The sequence below is a fragment of the Sturnus vulgaris genome, chromosome 16, assembly GCF_052056855.1.
Source record: "Sturnus vulgaris isolate bStuVul1 chromosome 16, bStuVul1.hap1, whole genome shotgun sequence".
In the NCBI taxonomy this organism is placed as follows: Eukaryota; Metazoa; Chordata; class Aves; order Passeriformes; family Sturnidae; genus Sturnus; species Sturnus vulgaris.
Genome location: NC_142258.1, coordinates 8299980 through 8324490, shown reverse-complemented (window position 1 = coordinate 8324490; position 24511 = coordinate 8299980). Strand labels below are relative to the sequence as shown.

Sequence of the window (24511 nt, the reverse complement as noted above, 5' to 3'; positions counted from 1 at the left end):
TTTGTCAGTGAAGGTTACTGGTGCAAAGCAATGAAAGATCAATAACAATTAGATAGAAATAATCACTAGTAGCATGCCTTCCTTATATGAAATAAAGGCAGACCTAAGGAAGTCCTGGGTCATTTGTCCTGTAGAGTGAAGCCAGCAAAGAGGATGGGGGCTATGTATAAGCAGTACTGAAGTAATTTGACAATTGCTTTTGTTCTCACTCCTTTTGCCAGGGTTCTGATGCTGATTTATATCAATTATCACTTTTGTTTCTGAGGAACTTTCCATTGCACAGGAACTCAAGGTGCTTTTCAAGCTTGCTCAGATTATAGATAGGAACACCGTGACTGCAGCTGTCTCCAGGATAAAGCACATCTCCTTTACAGCAGGCTGGAGCCTCATGAAACAGTGCAGGAAGGAATTGCAAACAGTGAAACGGAGCAGAGGCTTCGTTTTCATACTTTCCTGAGCCCCCTCAAGACACTGTGAGTCAGCATCCAGTTCAGATCAGAGAAAGAGAGATGATCTTCAGGCTTGTGATTCGCATCTCTTCTCTTTTGATAGTGCACCGTCCTTCTGGGTGTTTGCACCTCTACCTCTCCCCTTTCCCTGTCGTCATTTTGCATGTCTGGTCAGTAGTGGAAGTGTGTATTTGGGCTGAGCACGTTGACAGTGGGGCTGAGCACAGCCCGGGTCGGCTGATGCTGCACTCAGCCCCGGCTCATGCTGCGAGGGAAGCGGCTCCCGCTCGGATCCCCCTTGGGGTCAGGCCCGTGCTGGCACCCACAGCGGCCCGGGGGATGTTTGTAAGAGCAGCTCCCTTGCACGCTGCCCTAACGAGGGCCAGCCCACAGCCTCACCAAGCCGTGCCCCCACACACTGCTCGTGTACCAAAGGAGATGGAGTGTCAGCATCTTCCGTGGGAGCGACATTAATGTGTGATTGAGATTTAATTCATTTCTTCCATCTCTAGGCGTTTTTACTCTCTGCTGCCAAGAGGCAATTTACTCAGACTATTTCAAGGATATTGTAAATATTTGCTGCTGCACACATATAAAACAGGAGGTCTTAGTGCTCAGAACAGAAGTCAGATTGTTGCTGGCATTGGCTGCGTAGCTTTGCAGTGTTTTTGCTCAGTCCATCAGTGCAGGCTCTGTCTTCTTATGTTGATTTCTCCAGCTCTGGGTGTTGCTGACCTCGTGCAATGGAAAGTCCTCCTTGGTGCTCATCCTTAATGCTCATCCTTGAATTGTGATAACAAGCCTGAGGAGTCAGGCTTAGCTGACTTACTGGGGAGGTGTGATGCTGGTTGGTTTAACTTATTTTGCAGTTAATATCACTGCTGTAAAGTAGAAAAATATTTGATTTCTGAGCTATGAATAACACATTTTTAATTATTTATGCATCCATATGTACCCAGACATTGTTACAGATGTTTCTGAGGCCATAGCAGACAATCAGCCATACATTTTAATTATTTGAAGCTGTGACTACAATCTTTAAATCTCAACTACAACTGAAGTCTTCCAGATCTCTCAATGACTGGTTTGGCCCAGTTGTTTGACCCTTTTTCAGGGTGTTTTGGGTTTTTGGGGGTTTTGGGGTGTTTTTTTTTTTTGTTGTTTTTTGTTTTTCTTTATTGTGACTCAAAAAATCACAGCAAAAGCAATCTCAAGTCTCTAAATACTATGAAGATTTTTTTCCTAAAAGAAGAAGACCTAAAATGGGGATGAGCTCCTGTTCTTTGCTGCAGTGCCACCCTGCAGAGCCCTGTCCTTGGGAAAGGGGTTTGGGAATGGAGGGTGCCCAGGGGTCAGTGCCTGGTCACACAGCACTCCCTGCTGTCCTGTCCCGACAGGGACTGACTCTGCAGGGGCAGGAAAGGCAGCTCTGGAGCACAGGCACAATCCTGGGGCATCCTTTTTCCTGCAGTTTATCCAAGCAAACGGTGCTGCACCCTAACAATGTGTGTGTGTCTCTGGAGAGGTGGTGAGGGAGAGGAGCTCTCTAGCACACAGAAGGATCTCCTGAAGAGCCTCCAGCAGTGGATATGGGATTAATGAGCCTATATTCTTTGTAGCATATTTTTATATTTCGGGGTAATCGGAACAGCTTAAGAGTATTTGATAATGAGTCATGAACACATTTGAAATCTCTTAATGTACAGTGGTGGATTTTCTAGCTGAAATGAATGCTTCTTAAGCCATTAGCTCCAAGTAAATGGAGATTTCATGTCTCTCTTGTGTAACTGATGAGCATGTGCTGTTTTACAGATATTACCCCATGGGCCATCCAGTTTCCATCCACCTTTACTTCCTTGCTGACCGTTTCCAAGGCTTTCTGATCAGGCACCATGCAACCAACCTGGCTGTCAGTAAACTGGAAACTCTGGAAACGTGGGTGATGCCCAAGAAAGTCTTCAAGATTGCAAGTCCACCGAGCGATTTTGGGAGGTTGCAGTTCTCAGAGGTGAGTGTTTGTAGCCACCCAAGCACACCTCTGACATCACAAGAGTGAACACTAAATCAGCAGCCTTTGGAAACTGTATTTCCATGTAAATTTGAGCTGAGAGTGGCGTTCTAACATAGTGTACATCCTCATCATAGGACGAAATACTGCTAGCAGTTTAGATCTGTGGTCAGCTCTCATTTCTTACATTAATCTGAATGTGCTTACTCCCTTCTGTTTTAAAAACAAATGGAAGGCTTTAGTTGTTTTCAAAAGGGCTCATTAATTTAAAAGTAACTTAAAAGTTTTGCCACCATGTTTGTTGCAAGTGCTGTGAAAGGCTCCTGGGGAAAATGCCATTTTTCTGCAGTTCCAGATGTAAGTGGTGACATGTTTAAATGTGTCTCTCAAGAGTACGCTGAAAAAACCTCATAAAATTAGTGGTAGTCAGGTACTGATATCACATGTGAGCAGAATATTGATGTTGTAACACAAAAGAGAAAATTATCACAGCAGGGGCTGAGATTTCCCACAAATCCTGTTATTTTTCTAGAAATTTGTCCCAGTGTCTGTCACAGAGTATAAAAAAGTCAACCTAATATATATCAGGAAAGTTGACCACTAATAGGACCTGACATCTGTGTTCTGTTTCAAAGATACAACTGTCTGAGCAGTTAATTTCATGATTTTTCTTGTTAAGCTGCAAATTTCAATTAAGCTGTAAAATTGATTGAAGAAATGTGTTCCAGTCATTATGGCTAAGTCCATAAATTACCATCTTCTTGGACAATTAAGAAATGCCTAGGTGGGATTCAGTGTTTTGGTGTGCATGGCAAATCCATGACACTAATGTGCCATTAAAGAGATGGATGGAAAGTGTGTTTCATTTATCAAGGTGTCGGATGGTAGGCCTGCCATTTCATGCAGTGATGAATGTTCATACAAGCTCCAATTCTTGTGATTTGTAGGAGTATTTCTGCTGCTTATTTAGTACTTTTAACAATTTAATCACTGGCGAGCTTTTTTGAGCATAAGGAAACATTTTATTCTATTTGAAACTCAACAAAAAGAGTTTTGGTGTCTGCTTACTTGTTTCCATTATATTTTCCTCACCTAACCTCTTTAATTGTCCTCTTCTTTCATAGATGAGTCATTTTCAAAGACCAGGAGTAATAGTAATAAGTAAATAATTTAATTTTTTTAATTGTTTGGGGATTTTTGTTTTGTTTTTTTTTTTACTTTCTGCCTTCCCTTGCCCTGCAGGGATCTCTGCCTCTGAGCCAAATAATTCTCTCCATTAGCATGCTATAAATCCAGCATTAACTTCTTCAGCCTTGGTGTGGCTGGAAAGCTCTGATCTGCTACTGCTTATTAACATGCCACTACTTTGTCAAGGTCTAGCATATGGAAAACAAACTTAGCAGATTAGCTAAGATGGAAGCATCAATATTCACAGAAAATAAAATTAAGATTTTTTGCTTATTGGGACATAGAACTGCTTGTTCTTCAGCAACTTTCACCCCATGATCTGGCAGGAATTTAAAACTGAATGGGGCTATTTTCGCTGGGAACTTTCTCCTCTGTCCCAGCTCTCACCACTGGGGCCAGCAGAAAGAGCACACAAAAATGCTGCATTGAATGTGCTCCCGAGTGTATTTGTGACCCTGCTGCACAACTGGGATTGCAGCAGAGATGATGGGATGTCTCCTGCCCTCTGCTCCTCTCAGACTGTGCTTCCCAAGGAGCAGATTTCTCCCCACACCCTGGAAAGACAAGTGGGAAACCATCTCCAGCTGGGCTGCCCCACAGCTGGGGGAGTTAATGACAGCCTTTCAATGGCACACAGCTCCTGCAGGCTGAGGCAAATCAAATAAACTTACAGGAAATCCAAGAGAGATGATTTCCAAGCATGGAACTCCCACACCTCCTAAAATTGGCTCGTGCACAATGCACACACTATGTGTCCTGCCAGCCTGGGTTCAGGCAGCTTCTCCGTGGAGGGCAGGGGATTGATTTGCTGCACACAACTAAAAGTCTCAGCACACTGTCTAGCAGCTGAACACTAAGTTTCTGGTCTTGTTAAGACTCGTGATTCATCACAGAGAATAAAATAAACTAGGTGGCAGGCAATTAGTGTGCATTGTGTGAACCTAATGGTCCTGTTTGTGGTGAGCAATGAGACACGAACCCATAATCAGGGTATAATTTATCTTGGGAAAATTTTATCTTGGGTTCAAACAGAGATAGAAACAGAAGTTTTGAGCCAATGAGAGATTTCCCATTTTCCAAGCATACTCCGTGCACAGTGCTAGCTCTTGAAAACCAAAATAAAGGTGATTAAAATAATGATGTGGAAAATGTCAGTTTCTGTGCCACATCCCTTCATAATTTATCAGATATTCATTACTGCTTGATTCCATCCCATACTTGGTGTATTCTCTTTGAAAGTGAAAGCCTACTCACAGTGTTTTAAAGAGCTGTGAGACTTATTATGGGGCTGTAGTATCTCTTCCCCTGTAAAATCAGATATCTCAGTACTGGGAACTCAGCTGTGTAAAGTTCAAGGGTTGTAAACCTCTAACCAGTGCTTTAAGTAAAATTCCCTATAAAATACTGTGCTTCTAAAAACAGCTGGTACTGCAAGCTGTGCATCATGGGGAAGTATGTCCCCAGCTGGAAACCAGACATAAAGGGCAGATCCCATGAGCAGAGTGTGCAGCTCCCTGCCTTTCCCTCCCCGAGGTGCCTGTGGAGCCTTGGTGTGAGCCCTGGAGCACACAGGGATCCAGGAGAACCTGTCCTTCCCTCCCCTCTTCCCCTGCCCTTTGGCTGTAACTTTTGGTTTGCTTTAGGGAACCCACACCTGCACAAAGCTTAACAACCAGACAACAATTGTGTTACGGTTTTTCCCCAAAAGCAGCTTTAGCTCTTCCACAGAGCAGTCTGATAAACCTTTATGCATGTGAACACATCTCAACGTCTTTTGTGCAGCCTGGTGTGGAGCAGTGTCACCTGGAGGTTGGAGCAAGGGGACTGTAACTTTCTGATTTATTTTCTCAGGGATGAGAAACTAAAAAGAGGGGAAATAGTTGGATGTCAGGAGTGAATTTTTAATTTTTGAGGATGAAGTAAGTTTTCTGCAATGAGTTCTTTAGTAAGTAATATTGAATGTAGTAGAAGGAGCTTCCTTACAGACTTTTCTTTACCCAGGAGGGTGTAGATTTGTTCACATGTTGTGACTTTATTATTTCCAGGTCCCTTGAGCTGTGGTAGGTGTGATATGGCTGCACCTCAGTGAAGTTGGCAGAGTAGATAATAAGGTCTGGTTAGGAAATTTTCTTTCTTAGCTTATTTCCATACATATTCAGTCAGTCTTGTCAGGAGAGCACACACTGACAGCTCCTCGAGGCATTTGATGCTTGGGTCTGATATCTGGGCTGTGCTGTCTGGTTTGATTAGCTGGTGTGCTGGGTGAAATACCTCTGAAATACCAGAAATGCTGTGTTGATTGCAGAGTAGTGGAAGGCTCATTTTGTCTTATACTCTGCAGTGTCATAGCCCAGTAGGAAGAATTTGTGTGATGACAGATGGATTTAGGATGGTAGGGTTTTATTTTACTGACCTTGTAGCTTTTTGCTTGCAGTCCTCCTGTAATTTGTCTGCCAACCATAGGGATTTATTTAGAAGAGACTGGAGACTGGACAGTTTCCAGTACAGGTAATAGGTGTCAGGTAATCATTATGTTTTGGGGATCTGGGGGGATTTAGGCATTATATTGGAATCATTTATTCTCATGAAGTGAAATGAAATCTAGAAGAAAAATCTGTGAAGCAAATGAGCTGCAATTATTTCTTATGCTTTCAGGAAAGCAGGTTCTGACCATGCCCTTGTGAGGTGAAGCTTAGGGACAAGGACAGTTCTGTGTGGGGAAAATCTGCAATATCCACATATATTTTTGAAAGTGGGGATCCTGCCTGTGTGTGCATGGGTTTGCAGAGGTCACCCATAGAGGCTTTCTGTACAGGGAACAAATAAACTCTGGTCATCTGCACAGTTTGGAGAGTAGGGCAAAAGAAGACCAGAAGGACTTTGAGGGGTTTCATACCAGAACATTTGTGTGTGTCTCCAAGGAAGGACATCAGATGTCTGCTTGCCTAAAGGAGCCAGGGCTGCCCTGTTCTTCACCTCATATGATGTCCCTCATGTCTTTTTGTGTTTGATATTGGTCACACTTGATTTGACCTTACAGGGACAGGACCTCCTGAGACACCTGAGGTGGGCACTGCCTCCAAAAGCAGAAGTGCAGCCCTCAGTCCTGCAGCCACAGGAAAGGCAGTTTTTCCATTTCCGTGCTGTCTGGTCAGAGATGCCGTTTTCAGTAGTGCACAAGTGTTAGTGGCAACAGCTTGGAAGTTTGTGTCATCCCTCAGGTTATGGATGAACCATTGAAATTCATATAATTCACTGGAACATGAAAGCTGCTAGGAAAAAGAAAGATCAATTAAATATTGACACTAGATTGTGAATCAGCTGGTTTACTGTTAGTGAATAAATTAAAAACAACGTCACTGTTATGACAGTAAGAGTTTACAAGAAATAAATTCCCACATGAGGCAGGAAGGGAGTGCAAGGAGACAGCATCTCATGGGTGGGTTGTAGTAAAGGACCCGATGTGACTTGTCCTGAAGTCAGCAGCCAAAGTGTCTTCCCTGGTCTTAGCAGCAGCTGGGCAGGTCTCTACTGCAGGGGCCATCTCTCAAGTGTGTAATACATTTTCATGACCCAGGAGATGATGGATCACTTTTTTTTTTCTGTGCATAGGCTGTGTTCAGCCACTAGACTTGGTCCCTTGTTGACTGCTTCTGTGGAGGGAAGAGAGAGCTGCTATCACCTGTTGTGTCACTCTTAAAATGAATTTTATTTTTATCAATGAAAAAGGGAGCACAAAAGCAAGCCTTCTTGCTTGCCTCACAATTTGTGTATGCATTATGATCTTAGGTCATGTTGCTTTTGTATGTATGTATCATTCATGTGATATGGGAAACATGCTTGTGTCTCTTGAGAGCCCTTATTTGCCATAAGAGTCTCAGGTGCTTACAGAGATGATGCTACCAGCACTGTGTTCTTTCATTTCAGATTGGCACCGAGTGGGACGCCAAGGAAAGGCTTTTCCGGAATTTTGGCGGGCTCCTTGGGCCAACAGATGAGCCAGTTGGGATGCAGAAATGGGGCAAAGGCCCCAATGTCACCGTCACTGTCATCTGGGTGGATCCCATTAATGTAATTGCAGCAACATATGATATTCTTATTGAATCCAGTGCCGAGTTTACTCACTACAAACCACCTCTGAATTTGCCCCTACGACCTGGTGTCTGGACAATAAAAATTCTGCACCACTGGGTACAGGTAGCTGAAACCAAATTCCTCGTTACTCCTCTCACCTTCTCAAATCAGCAGCCTATCAAACAAGGTAAGTTTTATTGTTTGCTACAGGAATAATATAGATATTTTTTCTGTATTCTCTGTAAATGCTGCTAAAAAATTAAGTAGCACTGTATTGGAAAATGACTAAAGAAAGGGATTTTATAGCTACTAAGTCAGAGGAAACCTTTGCACAAAGACAAGTGGAGGTGTCTGTATCCAGTTGGTAAAACACAGCCACTTTGAACAAAAGACTGTTTGTATCTTTAAATTATGCACAGTTCAGAATCCAGAGAACTTCAGACTCTCAATAACCTAACAGCTATCGTAAAAGCCATCATTTAGAAATTGAAAGAAAAATTGACCTTTCTGTGCTGCTTTTCATTCATGTTTCCTCTTAGAGACTTACATGTGTTTAAACTGTTTTCTTAACAAAGCCTGTGTGTTCAACAATAAAAGCATTAATTTATAAAATGCTGGATTAGACAAAATTACCCAAGGCCAGAGCTCACCTGACATATTTTCAGGTCTAGGCATTCACTTTTGCCTTATGCTGGCTCAGTACTTGCCAAGCAGCTGTGTTACAGAAATATCTACAAATACAGTCCTGGGACCAGACACACACTGACAGATTTTAGAAAGAAACTGTTTTCTTCCTTGCCACAGTAGCCCTGAGCCATCCAAATACAGATGCCATTCTGGGACTGCCAGGCTCTGCAGGCTCCCATATTTGCATGGCACAACCATCATCCAAGTGCTTGGGTCTGCAGCCAGTGCCCAGGACACTGTGCTGGGAGAAGAGGGAACATTTTACAGCCACACCTGTTTTTTTATTCACTAAGATCAAAACAAGCTTGTTGCTCTGAATGTCTTTACCGTTCTTCTTAAAGTGCTCAAGTGCTTCCATCTGCCCAGTATTAATATTCATAACTTTAGACATCTTAAATTTGCTAGATACATGAATGATCCTATTAAGTTTTCAGAAGTTCTTCTTCCTGACAAGGCAGCAAATAAACTGAGTCAGGCATTTACCTTCCAGCATAACGTGCTGCTTCTGTAATGCAAACACCAGCAGACAACTGCTGAGAGCTAATGCAGCCCTTATCTCACTCAACAGGAGTTTGATTCCACACATTTCCAGCACAAGAGTGAACTTAGATTTCTGCTGCTAGCATTTGGTGGCATCGTTTCTTAGGCAGAAACTAAACCACCTCCAACCCACTGCTGTTAATAACTAATAGGCAATGATAAATTGTGAACAGACACCATGTGTAGAAGCGATACATTTTCAGAGTTTGAGGCAGCCTGCTTCTGAATGCAGCTGCTATCAACTTGTCTGCTGGAAATTAATGAATTCCATGTTCTTTGGTAATTTAACATTTAAGGCATAAATTGAATGGAAAGCGTGGCATGTAGCCAGCAACCTTGCTGCTTTTTCCTACAATGTGAGAACCCCATGGACAGGTAAGCATGTGTTAGACTTCAGAAAAAAGCCCACGCTTCGTGGTGTAAGGGCAAAACTCCCTTTGGTCCAAACTCTGAATCTGGAATAATTCCACTGAAATTCTGTTGTTATTCTATATTGTCCATTGATACACTAGGCTCACATTTTTTGTTAAAAAGCCTGTTTATTCATATGGTAACTAGAATTTACTACAGGAATGAAACAGAAATCTTGGGAACAATACTGTCTAGGAAGAAAGTCTCAGGAGTGATTTGCTACTGATGATGTGATGTGTAATCTGTAGATGGCTCAGGCTTGGAGATAGAGAAGAAAGTTAATTACAGGGGCAGGTAGTGACATTGCACTGTATTTAGAATTGTATTTACAATGCAAATTCCTATTTGTTTTTTTAAGGCTTTCTATCTCAGTGACACTTTTGTGCTCTGTGCAGGCAGTCATCATTTAGCTTTGATTTCCAGCTTTTCGTCAGTTTGTCACCACTTTATTCTTTAAATACATTTTCCCCTGCCAAATAAAGGCATTTTGAGAGTATGACAGAAGAATTAAAACTTCTAATATAATTTCTTGTAAACAACGCAAAACCTGCCAAGAATCTTCTAAAGTGAAGGAATAGTATTATTTTCTTAACATTGAAAATAAAACCAGAATACATCAGACTTAGCCAGAAGTTGTCAGTAGAAGAGGGGAATATGTTTTATTAGGGATTTCTTTAAAATTTTCCTTTTTCTAACCATCCTGGCTCAGCACCACCACAACCAAGTCCCACCCTGCCCTCCCCTGCCCTGATTTAAAAAAAACAAGTCTTGTCAGAAAGATTGCTCTGGACTGATACATTTCATAGCACTTTGCATGTCATTTCCTCAATAATGGTTCTGCCCCCTCTGTCATATCCATTTCAGATACAGAAAGTGGAGTCCACAAAGTTACAGACATAAAAATCTCTCCATGATCTTGTGTGCAATTTGCTTTTGCCATTCTAAAAAGCATTAGCACAAAACTGGCAGCAGCCACTAACATCTTGTATCCTGAGAGCATGGGGATGACAACAATCTCTGTATTTCCTAAATCATTGTTTATCTACACATCACTTCTGCCCAGAGCACAACAAGGAAAAGTTGTTTTGGTTTTCCAGCATCATGAAGGGAGCCACTGGCTCTTCTTTTGAATAATCAAAGTAAAACACATTCATTCCTGTATCATGACTCTCAGAATTCATAATTGCATTCAAAATAAAAAAATAATCATGGGACAGCTGCCAGCAAAGATGTTCTGTTTAGCAGTTTATAAAAACAGCATATGCCACTCATTTATTCATTTTTCTATTTCCATTTATTTATTAATTTTGGCCTAAATTCTGTGCATGCAAGTAAAACCATAAAGGGAAGTCAAGGGTGAGTGCTTTATTTAATGCTGTGTCCAGATGTGAGTAACGGATAGAATGTAAATTGTTTTAAAAACATTGACCTTTTCAAAACCTGAATCTGTGAGAGATCAGATCTTACATGGAATTACTGAGGATACTGTTAGGGGTATTTCCACTGTAAATATGGCTCCCTAAGCTATTTCAGTGGAGAGTCTATAATCTAATATTACCTATTCCTTTCTGCTTCTTTTCCCCCTCCAGTCATCCAAATCTGTGTCTATTTTCTCTGCTTTGAGTTGTGTCACTGATCAGCTCTGCCTACAGCAGATACTCTGGCTCAGGAGTGCTTGCAAGTATTTGCCTGATTGGAGAAAGTACAAAAGAAAAGAAAGGAAATTAGGTTTATTTGTGATAAATCATTTGGAGAAATCAGGTTCACTTTCTCCACCAGAGTCTCCTTCCCTCTACCTTCTGCACACACAGATTCCGGTTTATTCTTCTAAACAACGATTTTGAGGTTCTCACCATATGGCTGAGTGTGTCAAAGCCAAGTACTCCATGCTTGTTGTAAAGACACAGGAGGGCTGCCAAGGACCAGCAGGATGCTCTAGGAATAATTGTGCCAAGACAAAGAGGGAATGGGATGTGGAGAAACAAAACAGGGAGCAGAACCATGTAAGATCACTGGCAGATCACACAGGAATGGGGGACTTTTGCTGGCAGCCTTAGGCAACTGGAATTTGAGTAGTTGGACAGTTAAGGCCAGATGTCCAGCTCCCCTGTGAAGGGGCTGCAGAGGCAGAAGCAAACAACAGGTGCCATTCAGAGCACTTAGCCAGCACTCACAGACTATAATCCAAGCTACCCAGCAGATTCAAGTCCTAAGAAAACAGCAAATTCAGTAGAGGTTGTCTCTACATCCCCTTCATCCCACTTTCCCCCCTTCCCTGCACTTTAAAAGGCCAAGTGTGATTGACTCCCAGAGTCACAGTCAGGGGAAGAGAAAAAGCCAAAGCAATTTCGTTTTTAACTTTGAGTTTATATTCACAGCAAAGTTTCCCCAGCACTCTCCCAACTGGAGTGCCAATAATGACTTTTCATCTGTTTAATGGATAGTACCCGTTCCATTAAAGCCAAATAGGATATTGTGAGACAGTAGCAGGTTCACCTCTGGGGCAGAAAAAGCCCCAAAACCTCAAGATGAGAGTAAACCCTGGAATATAAATAAATGAATGCATTAAAAGCCCTTCCTCCTTCAAGCAAGGAGAGAAGTGAGAAAGTGCAACCTCCTTTTTTGCTTTAAGAGAGACCTTTCCCGTTCTGTTCCCAGCTTGATGGCATGTCCTGGACATGGGGCTGCTGATCTTTGCTGCTCCCATGGAGCCTGAAATACCAGTGCCTGGTCCCTATGCCCCCAAACTGCAGCCACCCCTTTGGAGGGCTGACAGCATTAGCAGACATGGACGATGCACTCAGGAACCTCAATGGCCTTTTAACCTAATCCATATTTATAGATCATCTCAATTAGCAGATACTGGGAAACCTTTGTTTTGCCCTTGGTTGCTTGCAGTGGCTCAATCAATTCTAATTGCATCTATAGGATTATAAAGTGGGTGGCAACTTGTGTCAGAACTGCTGTGATTTCTTTAAATTAACCAGAGGTAACATGACATGTTCTTGATAAACACAGTAACAGCAGCAGGCAGGCACACGACTGCAGAAGAGCAGACATGCCCTGGAATCATCATTCTGAGAAAAACCCTGAAGACAGAGATTTGCTTTGAAATTTAGTTCAGATCCAGCTGACAAGGAGTCGATTAGCTCCACAATGAGCAAATGCAGCACTGTCTTGTTTGCTGCAAGAGAAAACAAACAAAATGTCAATAAAAAATTACCTCTTTGCCAGAGGGCTTTAACACAATTCAAGTAAAGAAATAAAACTGTATGTTCTGTGTTGCTTTAAAAAACCCACAGGTCTAGCGCCTTAATGTGTACCAAGCTAACCACATTTTTCATTCCTTAGCCCACTCTCTGTCTAAACTAATTTGCTTTTACTGCAAAATGATGAACAAACCCACACAAAAAGGCTGAAATCCCAGCCTGTGTGGCTGGTTATAGGCTGTGTGTTTAATTCAAAGAAGTTAGACCAAGAAGAGTCAATTGAGAAATATGTCCTCACATGTGACTGAGGAGCAAATAAAAATAGGTTTCAAAAATAACCAAGTTTTTTAATGTTATATTTTCAGGTCAGAGGAATAAATTTTACATTGTTACACTTCCTCCTGAAGTCAAAGGGCCGTCAAAAAAAGTCTGACTTAATGTCTGCAATTCAGCTAATTTTGAGTTGTTTGTGCTAACCATACATATTTAAATGTCAAAACATTTAGAGGCAAGCCTTACCTTCATTATTTTTTAGGAGCTCTTCCTCGTGACACTTGACTGAAGTATCAGTGCTTCAAGAGCACACCCAGTAGCTCCAGCCTTCTTTTTGACAGCATATCAGGGCTTGGGAGCCCCACTGTCTCTCTTCTGTACCAGCTCAGTAAATTATGGAGTCATGATTCTCTGTCATTTTTCCTTTAATGCAAAGAGGAACAGCCCATCTGCCATTGCTCAGATGAGCAGCATCCTCCCTGCTTTCTGCTGTGAACTGTTTAGCAAAGACTTGGAGGCTCCAGGAGAGGATTCTGAGTCCAGTTCCCAGCATTTCCTGCTGATGAGTACATGCGGCTCTGCACTCAGGTTGCTGTTACCCAGCTTTTCCTTTCAAGGATGTGCTGACACGCAGCCTGGGGTGCTGTTCTGGTAGGGCAGGCAGTCCCCACCAGTACCAGGTCAGGGTTCTCTGTGTGTCTTGACTGCAGCAGCACCTTTCACTGTGGGCAGTGGTAGCCCTCAACATTCTGCTGCTTTGCTCAGCACAATCCTGCAGTTTCTGCAGGTTTCATCCTTTCCAGTTCTGATAATCCACCAAGTCCTGAGGCCTGGGACACATACGAGGCTGAGCCAGAGAAAACAGCAAGTTCCATTTCATCCTGTTTCTTGTCTGAATAAAGATCTCTCTTGTTCCATGCTCCGAACACATGCACAACAGGCTTTGATTCAACAAGCTCGCTGAATTGCCTGTTTCAATCAGATGATCCTGCTAGTAATGCCAACTCTTATTTATTTGGGAATTTTTACTCAGAATGTTCCTATTTAATTAATATGTTTACAAACAGTCTTCCATATTTAATTGCTTCCAAAGGAGGAAATTTAATCATGTGTACTTGTTCTATTTCTTAAACTGCAGTGCTCTGGCAGAGCACATTCCTGACACATATGCACAGATTGAACTCATTTTGACTCCAGGTTATTGTGGATATCTACCTTTTAAAATAAAAAGAGGGTTTTAGATAAATGCAGGAACAGTTAAATGATGTATAATGGTGATGGGCATGTGCTGAACCACTTTAATTGGGGATTCGAAGTAACGGACTTGCACAGTATTTGGCATTAAAGACTTTGCAAATGTAACAGCAAAGCTCCAATTAAACGTCCCTTTTTCCTTCTAAATAAATACATGGATTTATTTCCAGCACCTGAGATACTGTCCTCTGCATGGAAGAAAGGACTCAGTGTCAGGCTGCAGCACAAGCAGCAAGGACATGTGGAAGGAATTGCAGCCATGAATATGTAATTCCTGGCCTCTGACGCTCACGGAGTGCGGTGGCTTTCCTTGCCTGGAGTAGCCTGAATGGGCCCATTTTCTCTTCTAGACAGTGTGTCTGTTGGCAGAGCTGAACATATCCTCTGTGCTGCCAGAGTGAGGATGCTGGGGAAGGCAGCTGAGAGCGGAAAGAAAGGGTTGGAAATTTGCTCCCAGCAGGCACTTGGTGAATTTTTGGAGGGTCCCGTCCTGATTTTATAAGCAGCAGCTTGGTGCACTCAAACTCTCAGAAGTGAGCTGACCTTTGACAGGGGCAGCCTGACCCACAGTGTCCAGATTAGGTTTCTGAAAGGATTGTCACAGCCTGATACTGATTTTTACTGCAATATTGCAAATCTGGGGTATTGTACTGTGTTTTGCTGAGATAGAAAGGTAAGGAAAGCAGCCACAATGCAAAGTGTCATTAGGGAATGACTGTGATCTACTGTTCTGCCCAGGAGCTTGGGAATATAACTGTCACGAGAGAATACTTTCCCAGTGAGACTGGAGCACTTCCAGGAATTATGTTGGGGCAACACGAGTTTCATTAGGTCTGCTCTGTCCAAAACCATGATGTTGTCCTTTTAGTGCCACAAATGGCACCACCTGGGTTTTGTAGGCAGATAGAGCTAACAAATGTTGTGGCTTTTTCACAGCAGGGCAATGTTCATCTGTTTAGGGGAAAAAAACCGCACAGCAAAACCAGATGATACCTTGGCTCTTTCTTCTAGACAAATCAATGATAGCACTTGGATGTCTGACAGGGGTTGGCAGGCTTCTCACACCAGGTGTCCTTGAACTGTTTCCTCATTTCGAGGTGCAGCCAGGTCTGGATGTCCTGCAGCTCTGAGGATGCTGGTTGTGTGTGTTGATAATGAGGGTGACTCTATTTTCGGGGTCGGAGCTTTGCCTGCTAAGGCAGCACTTGCAGGATGAGAATCACAGTGAGCAGAATCCATAGTGCTGAGCACGAGGAGTGCTGGGATGCAACGTGTGGGAAACGGGCTACAGCTCACCCCTAAACCTTGCTCTTTTTGCGCTAACTTTGGGGTTTGCTTCTGCCTTTCCAGAGGAAGCCATCAAGTTGCACAGCGGGCCTCCCAAGAACGCCTACATGGAGCAGAGCTTCCAGGGCCTGAACCCCGTGCTGAACATCCCGGTGAGCGCCGCCCGCGCCGACCAGGCCCGGCGCAATGCGGCGCTGCTGGGAGCGCGCCTGGACGCCTGGGTGGACTCCCTGGTCAGCAGCGTCTGGTCGGCCGTGGACATCTGCAGCGTGGGGCCCACGGCCTGCCCCGTGCTGCAGGGCTGTGCCCAGACAGCCTGGAGCTCCCTGAGCCCCGACCCCAAGTCCGAGCTGGGCCCCGTCAAACCCGACGGCCGCCTGAGGTAGCGTCCGGCACGCTCTGCCCCGGCATAGGTTGTTAAAAGGGAATTGAACCTCTGAATCTTGCACCAGTTTTCAGGAACCTAAGGGAAAGTTACATTTTTTCGTTACTTATTGCAATATAATTCATTTTTAAAAAACAAAAAAGAAAAACAAAAAAAAAAGAGTTGTGAAGTTCTGACAAGGCCTTTGGCACTGCCCTCTCCATCAGCTCTGTTGGGAACAGCTTGCCTCAACCCACAGCCTGTGCTGGGTGGGGACCCGGCCATTCCAGGTGCCACTGCACCCACCATCATCAATGTTTCATGTTAGAAACGTTAGCATCAAGCCATGGAGAGGGCAGTGAAGGAGCAGCTGCTAAAGGGTTTTGTTTAAATAAATTTCTCTGTACCTCTGCTGTTTCATAAGCTTTCGTTACTTTGCTACAATGAATAAATCACAGCAAAATTCCCTTCTACTTATATTTCCCGGGGAGGTTGGTTCCTGCAGGCTAGAGCCTGTATGGCCACATGACCTCAGAGAATGTGAAGTAATTATGGTACAGGCTCACTCCAGTTTTTAATAACACAAAGTAATTCTGGACACAGCTGATAGACGTCTGTTATCCTAGTTAGAGAAAACAAGCAAAAGCAGAAACTTTCAGATTACTTTCAGAGGTTTTTTCAGACTAATTTCATGATAAACTCTAAATGAAACCAGTGTTTTGCTATAGTAGTCTTTTATGTCTCATGCAGTCGGGTTCAGGGTCAGTGTACTAAGAGTATTTATTAAGGAACAAAGAAGTTTTTTGAATTTCAACCCTTTCAAATCTGCAGGTATTTTTGGAAGCCACCAGTACCTGAGTATTTTCACAGGCTGCCAGTAGAGCAGGTGTGTATGTGTAGGCTGGGGTTGGTTGTGATGTGTCTGCTCACACCCTTTGCTCGTGAGCTAAGCTGAGTTTTTTCTCAGGCAGTGGAGTTGGAAACTAGTAAAACAGTAAAACTGGGACCTAAATCTGCAACAACAGGTTTCTTCCCTAGTTTGAGTAGTGGCTAGTACGTCTTAACACTAACTCCCTCCCTTGGTCTCAGATCTCTATCTTGTCCTAAAGAAGGATCCTCCCAGGCTTTGCCAGGGCATCTGGAAGGCTGTTCAGGATGTGGATCACTGCCCAAAGCCAGGGGAAGGAGAACAATGCCATGTTTCTCTGTGCTTTTACTTTATTCTGTCAACAATCTACCCTTGCCTGTCTTCAGAATTCCTAGCAGGCTGCATCCTGTTTTAAATGGGCATGTTTTGCATCATTTCAACCTGCATTTTCTACAGTAGCGAAAAATTAATTTACATTCCAATAACTTTTTAAAATACAGGTTTTATATACAAATTCATCTCCATTAGCAAAAACATGCACTTTGTTGTTGTTGCTGTGTTAATCTCTAGTTAGCAACAGAACCAAAAAAGACCATTAAGAGCCACTGGGTTAATTAGGAAAGAAGTCCTGTTGCTGTAATAAAGGAAGGTATCTGTTCACCCTTCTGTGTGCACGCATAACTTTCTGCTGAGGGTTACGTGTCCACATCAGGAGGGAAACAGACCCTTAGATCATTCCATAATGACATCTCACAGGAAGGTTGAATTCCCTTTTAAACAACACTTGCAGTAGGACAGTAACACAGATCCCATGGCTTGGAGTGTCTCTGTCATATTGGTTTAAAGCTACTTCAGTTTGCTTTGGACTTGAAATTGTGGTGTCAGCTGTGCTGGCATTAAGGCAGAGCATCAAAATGTTTATCTGGCACAAAAATGGATGCATAGAAGGAACAATTTAGGTATTTATTATTTATGTTTTAGTCAATGACTAATTAGTAGGTGCTGCTTTTGCAGCTTGAAGATTATGTTATTTTACTAACTGAACCTGCCTTTATTAAGAAAAGGCCTTCCTTCCCTCACACCTCCCTTTCTTTTTTTGTCTTGGTTTTGTCAGTCATGAGTGGTAGCTTTAGGAACGTTTGTAGCAATGAGAGCTGATTGGAATATTCCAGTCAAGAAAATGTTCCAGCTTTTCAACCAGCTCTAGAGGCAAGTGTGTGTGAAACCAGGGTTGCCAACAGGTTTATGTAATAGAATCACAGTGTTATTACCTATTCAGTAGGGGTTTGTAACAGTGCTTGTTTTTAATGTAACATTCCTTTGTGAAGCTCGTATTTTCTGGGGACCTCCAATCCTCACTGTGAAATCCAGGGCTTTAGTCACACTGATGTAATGGTGACTGCACAGTCCAAGCCCTGCAGATTAAACGAAGAAGGTCGTATTTAGGGCACAATATAAAATTCATTAACAAGCCCAGGCAGTGCTTGTTCTCAGTAAGACTCCTGAGGTAGTCACAAAATCTTCAGTCTGTCTTGCACATAAGCACATGTGTAGGGGTGCACCCACGCACACGCATGCAGATAACTTAGTTTTTAAATTTGATACTTGTTTTTATTCTTAAGCAGGAATGTTTTTAAGTGCTTTTTTGGTAAGTTTTCATTAACTAGACCAAGCAGAAGGTGACAACAATCACGTCTTCTGCGGTTAGGAAAAAAGCTGCCACTTTTATCATTTAAAATATAAGGTGCAAAATATTTTGTTTTAGTACAAAAAAGGGAAAGAAAACAGATGGTTGCTGATATATCCATTTGCATTATATGCTAGGTTTAAAATATCTCAAAGAAAATTTATATGAGATTATTTTCTGAAAGGCAAGAAGCATTTAAACAGTGAAGTTTTGTAGCGAGCTGGCAATCCCAGTGCTGCTGTTAAAATACAGGATGCGGAGCTGAAGGGGTTCATCCTGCACTCCTTTCTTAGGCAAAACTCCCAAAGTGCTAGTGCTAAATGAGGATTTCAGAGTCAAGTCCAGCATAAATAAACTTTATGCTAGGGGTAAATGCTGTCTGTTTGAAGTCATCAAAGGATAAGGTGCCATGTTTGGAACATCTTCTGGGGGTAATGTCACGTTTTGGACCTAAACAGCCTTCTCTGCTATAGCTGTTATCATGCAGCCATGGATCCAAAAGGTGTATATGAGACTCTGTGTCCGAGTTACAAAGTCCAGTGGTTGTGAATAAAAACATATAAAGCCAGACTCTGCATCAGGGATCAGAGCTGGCTCCAAGGTGATGCTGTTAAGCCCAACTTAGTCCTTCTTAGTGGCTTCTCTGGTTTGAAATGGCAGCACTGGGAGCCTGGGATGAATATTGTCAATGGTCAGAAGAGAATAACATCACAGATCTTACATTTGGTGAAAAGGAGAATTCAGAGCAGGGACCCACAGTTGGTACAAAACACAAGGGTTATGCATCTTCATCTGAATGTGAGGTGCCCTTTTCCAGTCACACTGGCCAGTCTTTGTTGGACAGGATCCCAGCTAAAAGTTTGGTTTGATCAAAATTCCTTTCAATGGGAGGGGTTTCTATTTCTACATGCATACATTTATCCTGTGTGTGTAATGCTTTGCTTGTCTAAATTCCCTGCCCATTCTGCATGACAGCCATGTAACTCCTGTGATCAATCTGTATTACACAGAAAGGGAATGTGGCAAAATGCAGAACATCTACATACGAGATTTAATAAATTATGTCCAAAGTCAGTCTTAGCATTATGCAAACCTGTTTATATGGTAATGTTAAACCCCAAGGCTAAACGAAATAGCTCAAATGACAGTTTATTTTCAGATTTGTCCAATTCTTTATTTGATGACATTTGGACATTGAGTAGTAATATTTGCATTTTCATTTTCTGATATTCAAGGAGTTTTTTTATAGAATTGAAATTATGTCTTCATTTTTTTTGTGCTGTCGGCAAGCAGGGAATTTTAACAATTCCTTCATGATCGCAAGTGTTATACAAGACAGTCCCTGTGTATCTCTGTTGTTAAGCCTTCATTATTGCTAAGCCTAGAGATACAGGAATGTGCATTCGTGTGTTACAAATTGACTTTCTTGGGTACTGGCTTCAGTGCACAATGCCTGTACAGCTGTTTAATGGTGTATTAACAGTGATCCTGCAGCACCTTCCAAAGTACCAACTAATGTGCATTCACTTTCCCTCCATCTCCTGCAGCACTAATTGCCATCTTAATGAAGCCTCCATCACTCTTAGCCACAATTATAGTGAGCACAGTAGTGAAGTCAATGAATCAGAACAGGGATAGTGTAAACCTGACCAAAGGGAGAAAGGGTAAAGATGCTGAAACTTTTCAGAAGTTTGAAACAACTGTGTTGCAATAAACCATGAACAAACTGGGCTCCTTCTGCATAGCAAGGCTGAAAACCATTGATGGCCTGAGATCTCCACTTTGACTTCCCAGATAAACAAGATCCAGGTGTTTCTTGTGGCCCAGCAGTGAGGACCAGCTTTATGTTGATTTCTCTAGTTCTCTTTCATCACAGTTATCAGAGAATTGCCAGCTTGCCGCTGGCTAGCATGCCCTCCTTGTTGTCTTCCCAGCTCCCAAAGCTTCAGGAGTTGGCCACATGAAACCTTGGCCAACTCCAGCACTTTCCATAGAGCAGGAAGTTTTATACTTGAGTGAACTAAATCCCCTAGGCTTCTTCAGAAACCCAGCTGCAGATGAGGAAAGTTTGGTTTTCAGAGCAGCCTTCAGTCAGTTCAGTTCTTGCACACAGGGAGGAGTTGGTGAAAGCCAGCAGTTACCTCGTCCTGATTTTCAGGCGTGGGAATCTGATATTTGTAAAAGGAGACTTGGTTATTTGGTATTTCAGTGACAGAATAAGACAGACCTGGTGGGACATGGTTGGTGACCTTTTTCACTGGTCTTTGCTTCAGTCCAGATGTGAAAAGATAATGATCCATATATGTCTTTATTTCTACCATTTAAGACCTCCAGTGTTGTCTTAAGGATTAGTAGGACTTAAGCCCCTATTAAATGACAATTGAAAACATCATGTAAAAAAGCCTTTCCAAACCGAACCCTTGGGCTTCTGCTGAGGCAGCTCCAGGGATGATGCCCACAGAGAGGGTAGGGAGTGATGCAGTGTTAGAGAGGACAGAGCACTGCCCTTCCAGAGGCCCAGGAGGCTTTCCTGAGAGCAGGAATACCTGCTGCAGAGCCCTGAGGGCAGCTGCTGCTGCAACCAGGCATAGAGGAGCCAAAGAAATGTGAATTAGAGTTAAGGACAGCAAGGAAGAATTTGTAGGACAGCAGATTTTCCTGCAGAATCTTCAAAGGGAAGCAAACACTCTGATTTGTAATTCCCTTTGAAGGTGTATTGTAGAAGAGATTGACCTTCAACACCTTCACCACCTTCATCACAGTGAGAGAAAGAACACTCAGGTGGGAGAGCATTTAAAATTGAGGCTTCAAGGCCTTACAGCCTGTGTTACCCAGGACCACAGCAGCATTAGGGTGTCTCAGTTACGTGTGGCGTTGGGAGCAGTTCCCCTCATGATGACACTGCAGGTACCATGTCGATTCCTTCCCTTCTTACTAACAGTAGTGTGTTGATCACTCTGCTCTTTGCTTCTGCCTTGGTTACCTTCTTTTGCTCATGGGTGCTACCACAGCTGCTACCTCACTGTGTCTGCAAACACGTTTACCTGAGAACAACAAAAAAAGGTACCAGAAGTCTCCTTGAACTGAATGTACAATCTATGCAAATTCTCTTTCTACTTTGTTAAAACCTAGAAGTATTACTTGTAACCTTGCCAAATAAACAGCAAGATACTGTACAGGTGCCTCTGATACCAGAGTGACAATTCTAGGCGCGGTTCATGGCGCTGCATTTGTATATTGTAATGACTTGGCTTGTCTTTGGTTCTGTTGTAATTAACACCCTTGACTGAGACAATAGCACTCCTGCTAGGGGAGCACCTTCAGTTTGCTGGGAATATTCCAGAGGAGGATATCTATAGCATTTAATTTTATTTTCCTGCTTAGATCCAAAAAAAAGGCACAGACCTGCTGGCCAAAACTAGAGCGTTGTTTCAGCTTTTCTGTGGATGAATCCTATCAGCTTTGGATCACTCGGTGTCTGTTCCCATTGTGGCATCCAGTGTGTTGCCCCTTAAAGAAAGCCTTACTTCCATCCTTTCTAAATGTGGCCTTAAACTGTGTTAGGAACTTTGGTGTTGTCTGTGTCTTGCTCACTTTCTCTGTTGTGAAATGAATAAAAGGCACCTTGAGATTTCTATTACAGCTCAGTTGTGTTGCTGTCAGCTTACACTTCACAATACAATAGAAATTGCTTACAAATGCAGTCTTTAAGGAAAAAAATGACCTTCCCTTCAGGCAAAAGGAAGTCTCAGATATTCATATAAACCTTAGGAAATTATGAGCTCTGTCTCTTGCAAGTCACTGTAGATAAGGAACTTGGTTTAATTACATACAAAGTAAAAACTTAGTAACTTTTAATTTATCTTCAGACTACAACAGGACAGACTGGTCTCAGATGCATTAGACAAATTGTAGAGTAATTTCACTAATTTTAACATGGCATAGTAGCATTCTTCTCAGATTTGTACTGGTAGCTGAGAGAAGAAATGTCCTCCTAATGGTATGATCTTAAAATCTGAAGAATGTCACCACATAGGGCCAGATTTTGGGTGTTGGTTGGGAATCTAACAGTATATTTAGAACACAGTTGTTTTGTCTAAGTCATAAATGCATTTCCGAAAATCTGGCCTTTGGAGCTTCATTCAAAGGTTGTCAAAGTCAGCAGAAACCAATGACTTCTGCTAAGGCTTGTGTATGTTGGGTTTCTTTAATACTTTCCTCTGTCGTGTTTCAGTGAGTAGCACCAATATTCCCGGCAGGCTGCAGTGCTTTTAAGAATTCCAAATCCTGTCCTGTGTTAGTATTCAGATTTGAATACAACCCAAAGGCAACTGAAAAGGGTTTACATATGAAACAAGATTTGTGAAACTAAAATAATTAATTCAATGTAATGAAATTATTTTTCTGACTTTGTCCTTTTGGTTCTGTTTTGATTTTGATTGGATTTTTCTATTGCCTAACATAGTCCATAATAAGTTATTCCTATTCTGTCATTTTCAAAGACTGGTGGTAATATAGTTTTAAGAAATAACTATTTTGTTATAGATCATAATATGCATAAAATTGTACAGAAATATTTTGTAATCTATTGAATAAGAAAAAAGAAAACCGTGTATATACAGGAAAGTTTAAAAAAATTGGAAATTCAAACGGAACACACTGAAAGATGTAGATATTTTGCTATTTATTTAAAGGAGTATTTTATGAGATATTGAAATGTCTTAAATTGACCGGTAATCAAAGTCAGAATGCTTTTCTTGTAGTAGAATGTGATTTTCAGCAATTATTGCACTACCCGTTTTTGCACCCTTTTGTCTTTCATTTAGCAGAAACAATGTGCCTTAGCTGTATTCTTTGTCAATGGGAGTTTGGTTGTTTGTCTGACAAAGCAAATTTTTTTGCAGAAAAAGAAATGGATGTATGAAATACTGTATTATACCAAAAACACTGCAGTGTATATAATGCTTTCTGTCATACGGTGTTTTCAGATGCAGAGTTTTAAAATAAAAAAAAAAAAACAAGCTGTCTTTAAGAGCATGTGAACTTTGTATTATTTTCAACCCCAGGAATGTGTGTCTTATTTGAAAGAACTTGGCTGCTTGGTGATTTTTAGGAGGAGAAGTGGGCCTGAGCACATGTAACCTGTGATCCCAGTGCTGCTGCCTGGTGAGTGATTTCTCAGCCATGATGGGGGCAGCATTCATGAGCACCTTTTGGGAACCTGTCACTGTCAGAGCTCACCCACAGGCAGTGCTGCAGCCTCACCTGGGGGCTGCCCCCAGCACAGTGGCACCCAGAGAAACATCCAAATTCTTGTCTTCAAACCCACATGTCTGCTTTTGGGCCAGACCCTCCCTGCCTTTGCCTGTAATGACAAGGAATGGTAGGCAAAGGCTCACAAGGGATCAACAAGGAGCTCAGCTGAAGTCAGTTTTTTGGAGACCATTAACCATGAGAAATGCTGGAACAGTTTCTTCCCTGCATCCCTCAAGGGTGCATCAGCCAAAGAGAAGGGACTCTGTCATGGGCTTACAGATGCCCAGCTGGGTGCAGAAATACAAATTAATGCAAGGGCTGGCTGGTTCCAAAATATGTGTCCTTTGCCTTAAGTGTAAGGATGAGCTCAGAAAGACACATTTCTTCCATAGTTCCCTGCTGGGTTATGGACCCAAACCAGCCATTGCCTAATGTTCACCCAGTGTGAGCACTTACTTTTATTTCCATACCCTGGTCTCCACACAGAGCACTGTTTTCTTAGAGCTGCTCCCATAGATGTGATGGGGGAAAAGTTAAATTCTCCTAAAAGTGTATGATTGGTATCTTTAGCACCATCCTCATGGTGTACTGCAGGTTTGTCTCCCTGCACAGCTTTTTGATGTGGGATGCTTGGAAAAAACTCCTTGATGACCTTCCAGAAGTCTTTGACAGCACCAGGAGCTGCATGACTTTTCGTGCACCCCCAAGCTGTTCTGCAGGTTCTTTTGGCAGCCAGAACTGCATTTGATCTTGTGTTTTCTTTTCACCTGCTGTTCAGGAATTCCACTATTTTGGCACTTAGATGCAATGAGGTCTGTTTAAACAGAGGAGGGAACACAGCACTAATATTTTAATCTTGGCACAAAGAAAATATTTTCTGTGGAGGAAAAAAAGGGGGGAAAAAATTCTGCTTTCAAGTTTGAAGCCTGGTTTTATTTATAGCTGGTATAAGAAGT

The 24511-nt window shown here is 42.3% G+C and overlaps 1 protein-coding gene and 1 long non-coding RNA gene across 3 annotated transcripts in view; one reads left to right on the top strand and one right to left on the bottom strand.

The window, feature by feature from the left end:
* Nucleotides 1–23331, top strand: part of XYLT1 (xylosyltransferase 1) — a 177892-nt gene extending 154561 nt beyond the window's left edge. For both annotated transcript variants that reach the window (XM_088174415.1, XM_014895403.2), the window contains 3 exons: nucleotides 2262–2457; nucleotides 7573–7906; nucleotides 15444–23331. In XM_088174415.1, coding sequence (XP_088030541.1) covers nucleotides 2262–2457; nucleotides 7573–7906; nucleotides 15444–15766 — 853 coding nt within the window. In that variant the 3' untranslated portion in view covers nucleotides 15767–23331. The remainder of the gene's footprint in view (nucleotides 1–2261; nucleotides 2458–7572; nucleotides 7907–15443) is intronic.
* LOC148221902 (uncharacterized) lies at nucleotides 7046–14154 on the bottom strand. Its single transcript, XR_015807231.1, has 3 exons — nucleotides 13086–14154; nucleotides 10916–12541; nucleotides 7046–7298 (listed from the first exon to the last, which is right to left on the bottom strand). It is a non-coding gene; the product is annotated as an uncharacterized LOC148221902 (long non-coding RNA).
* Nucleotides 23332–24511: the final 1180 nt, after the last annotated feature.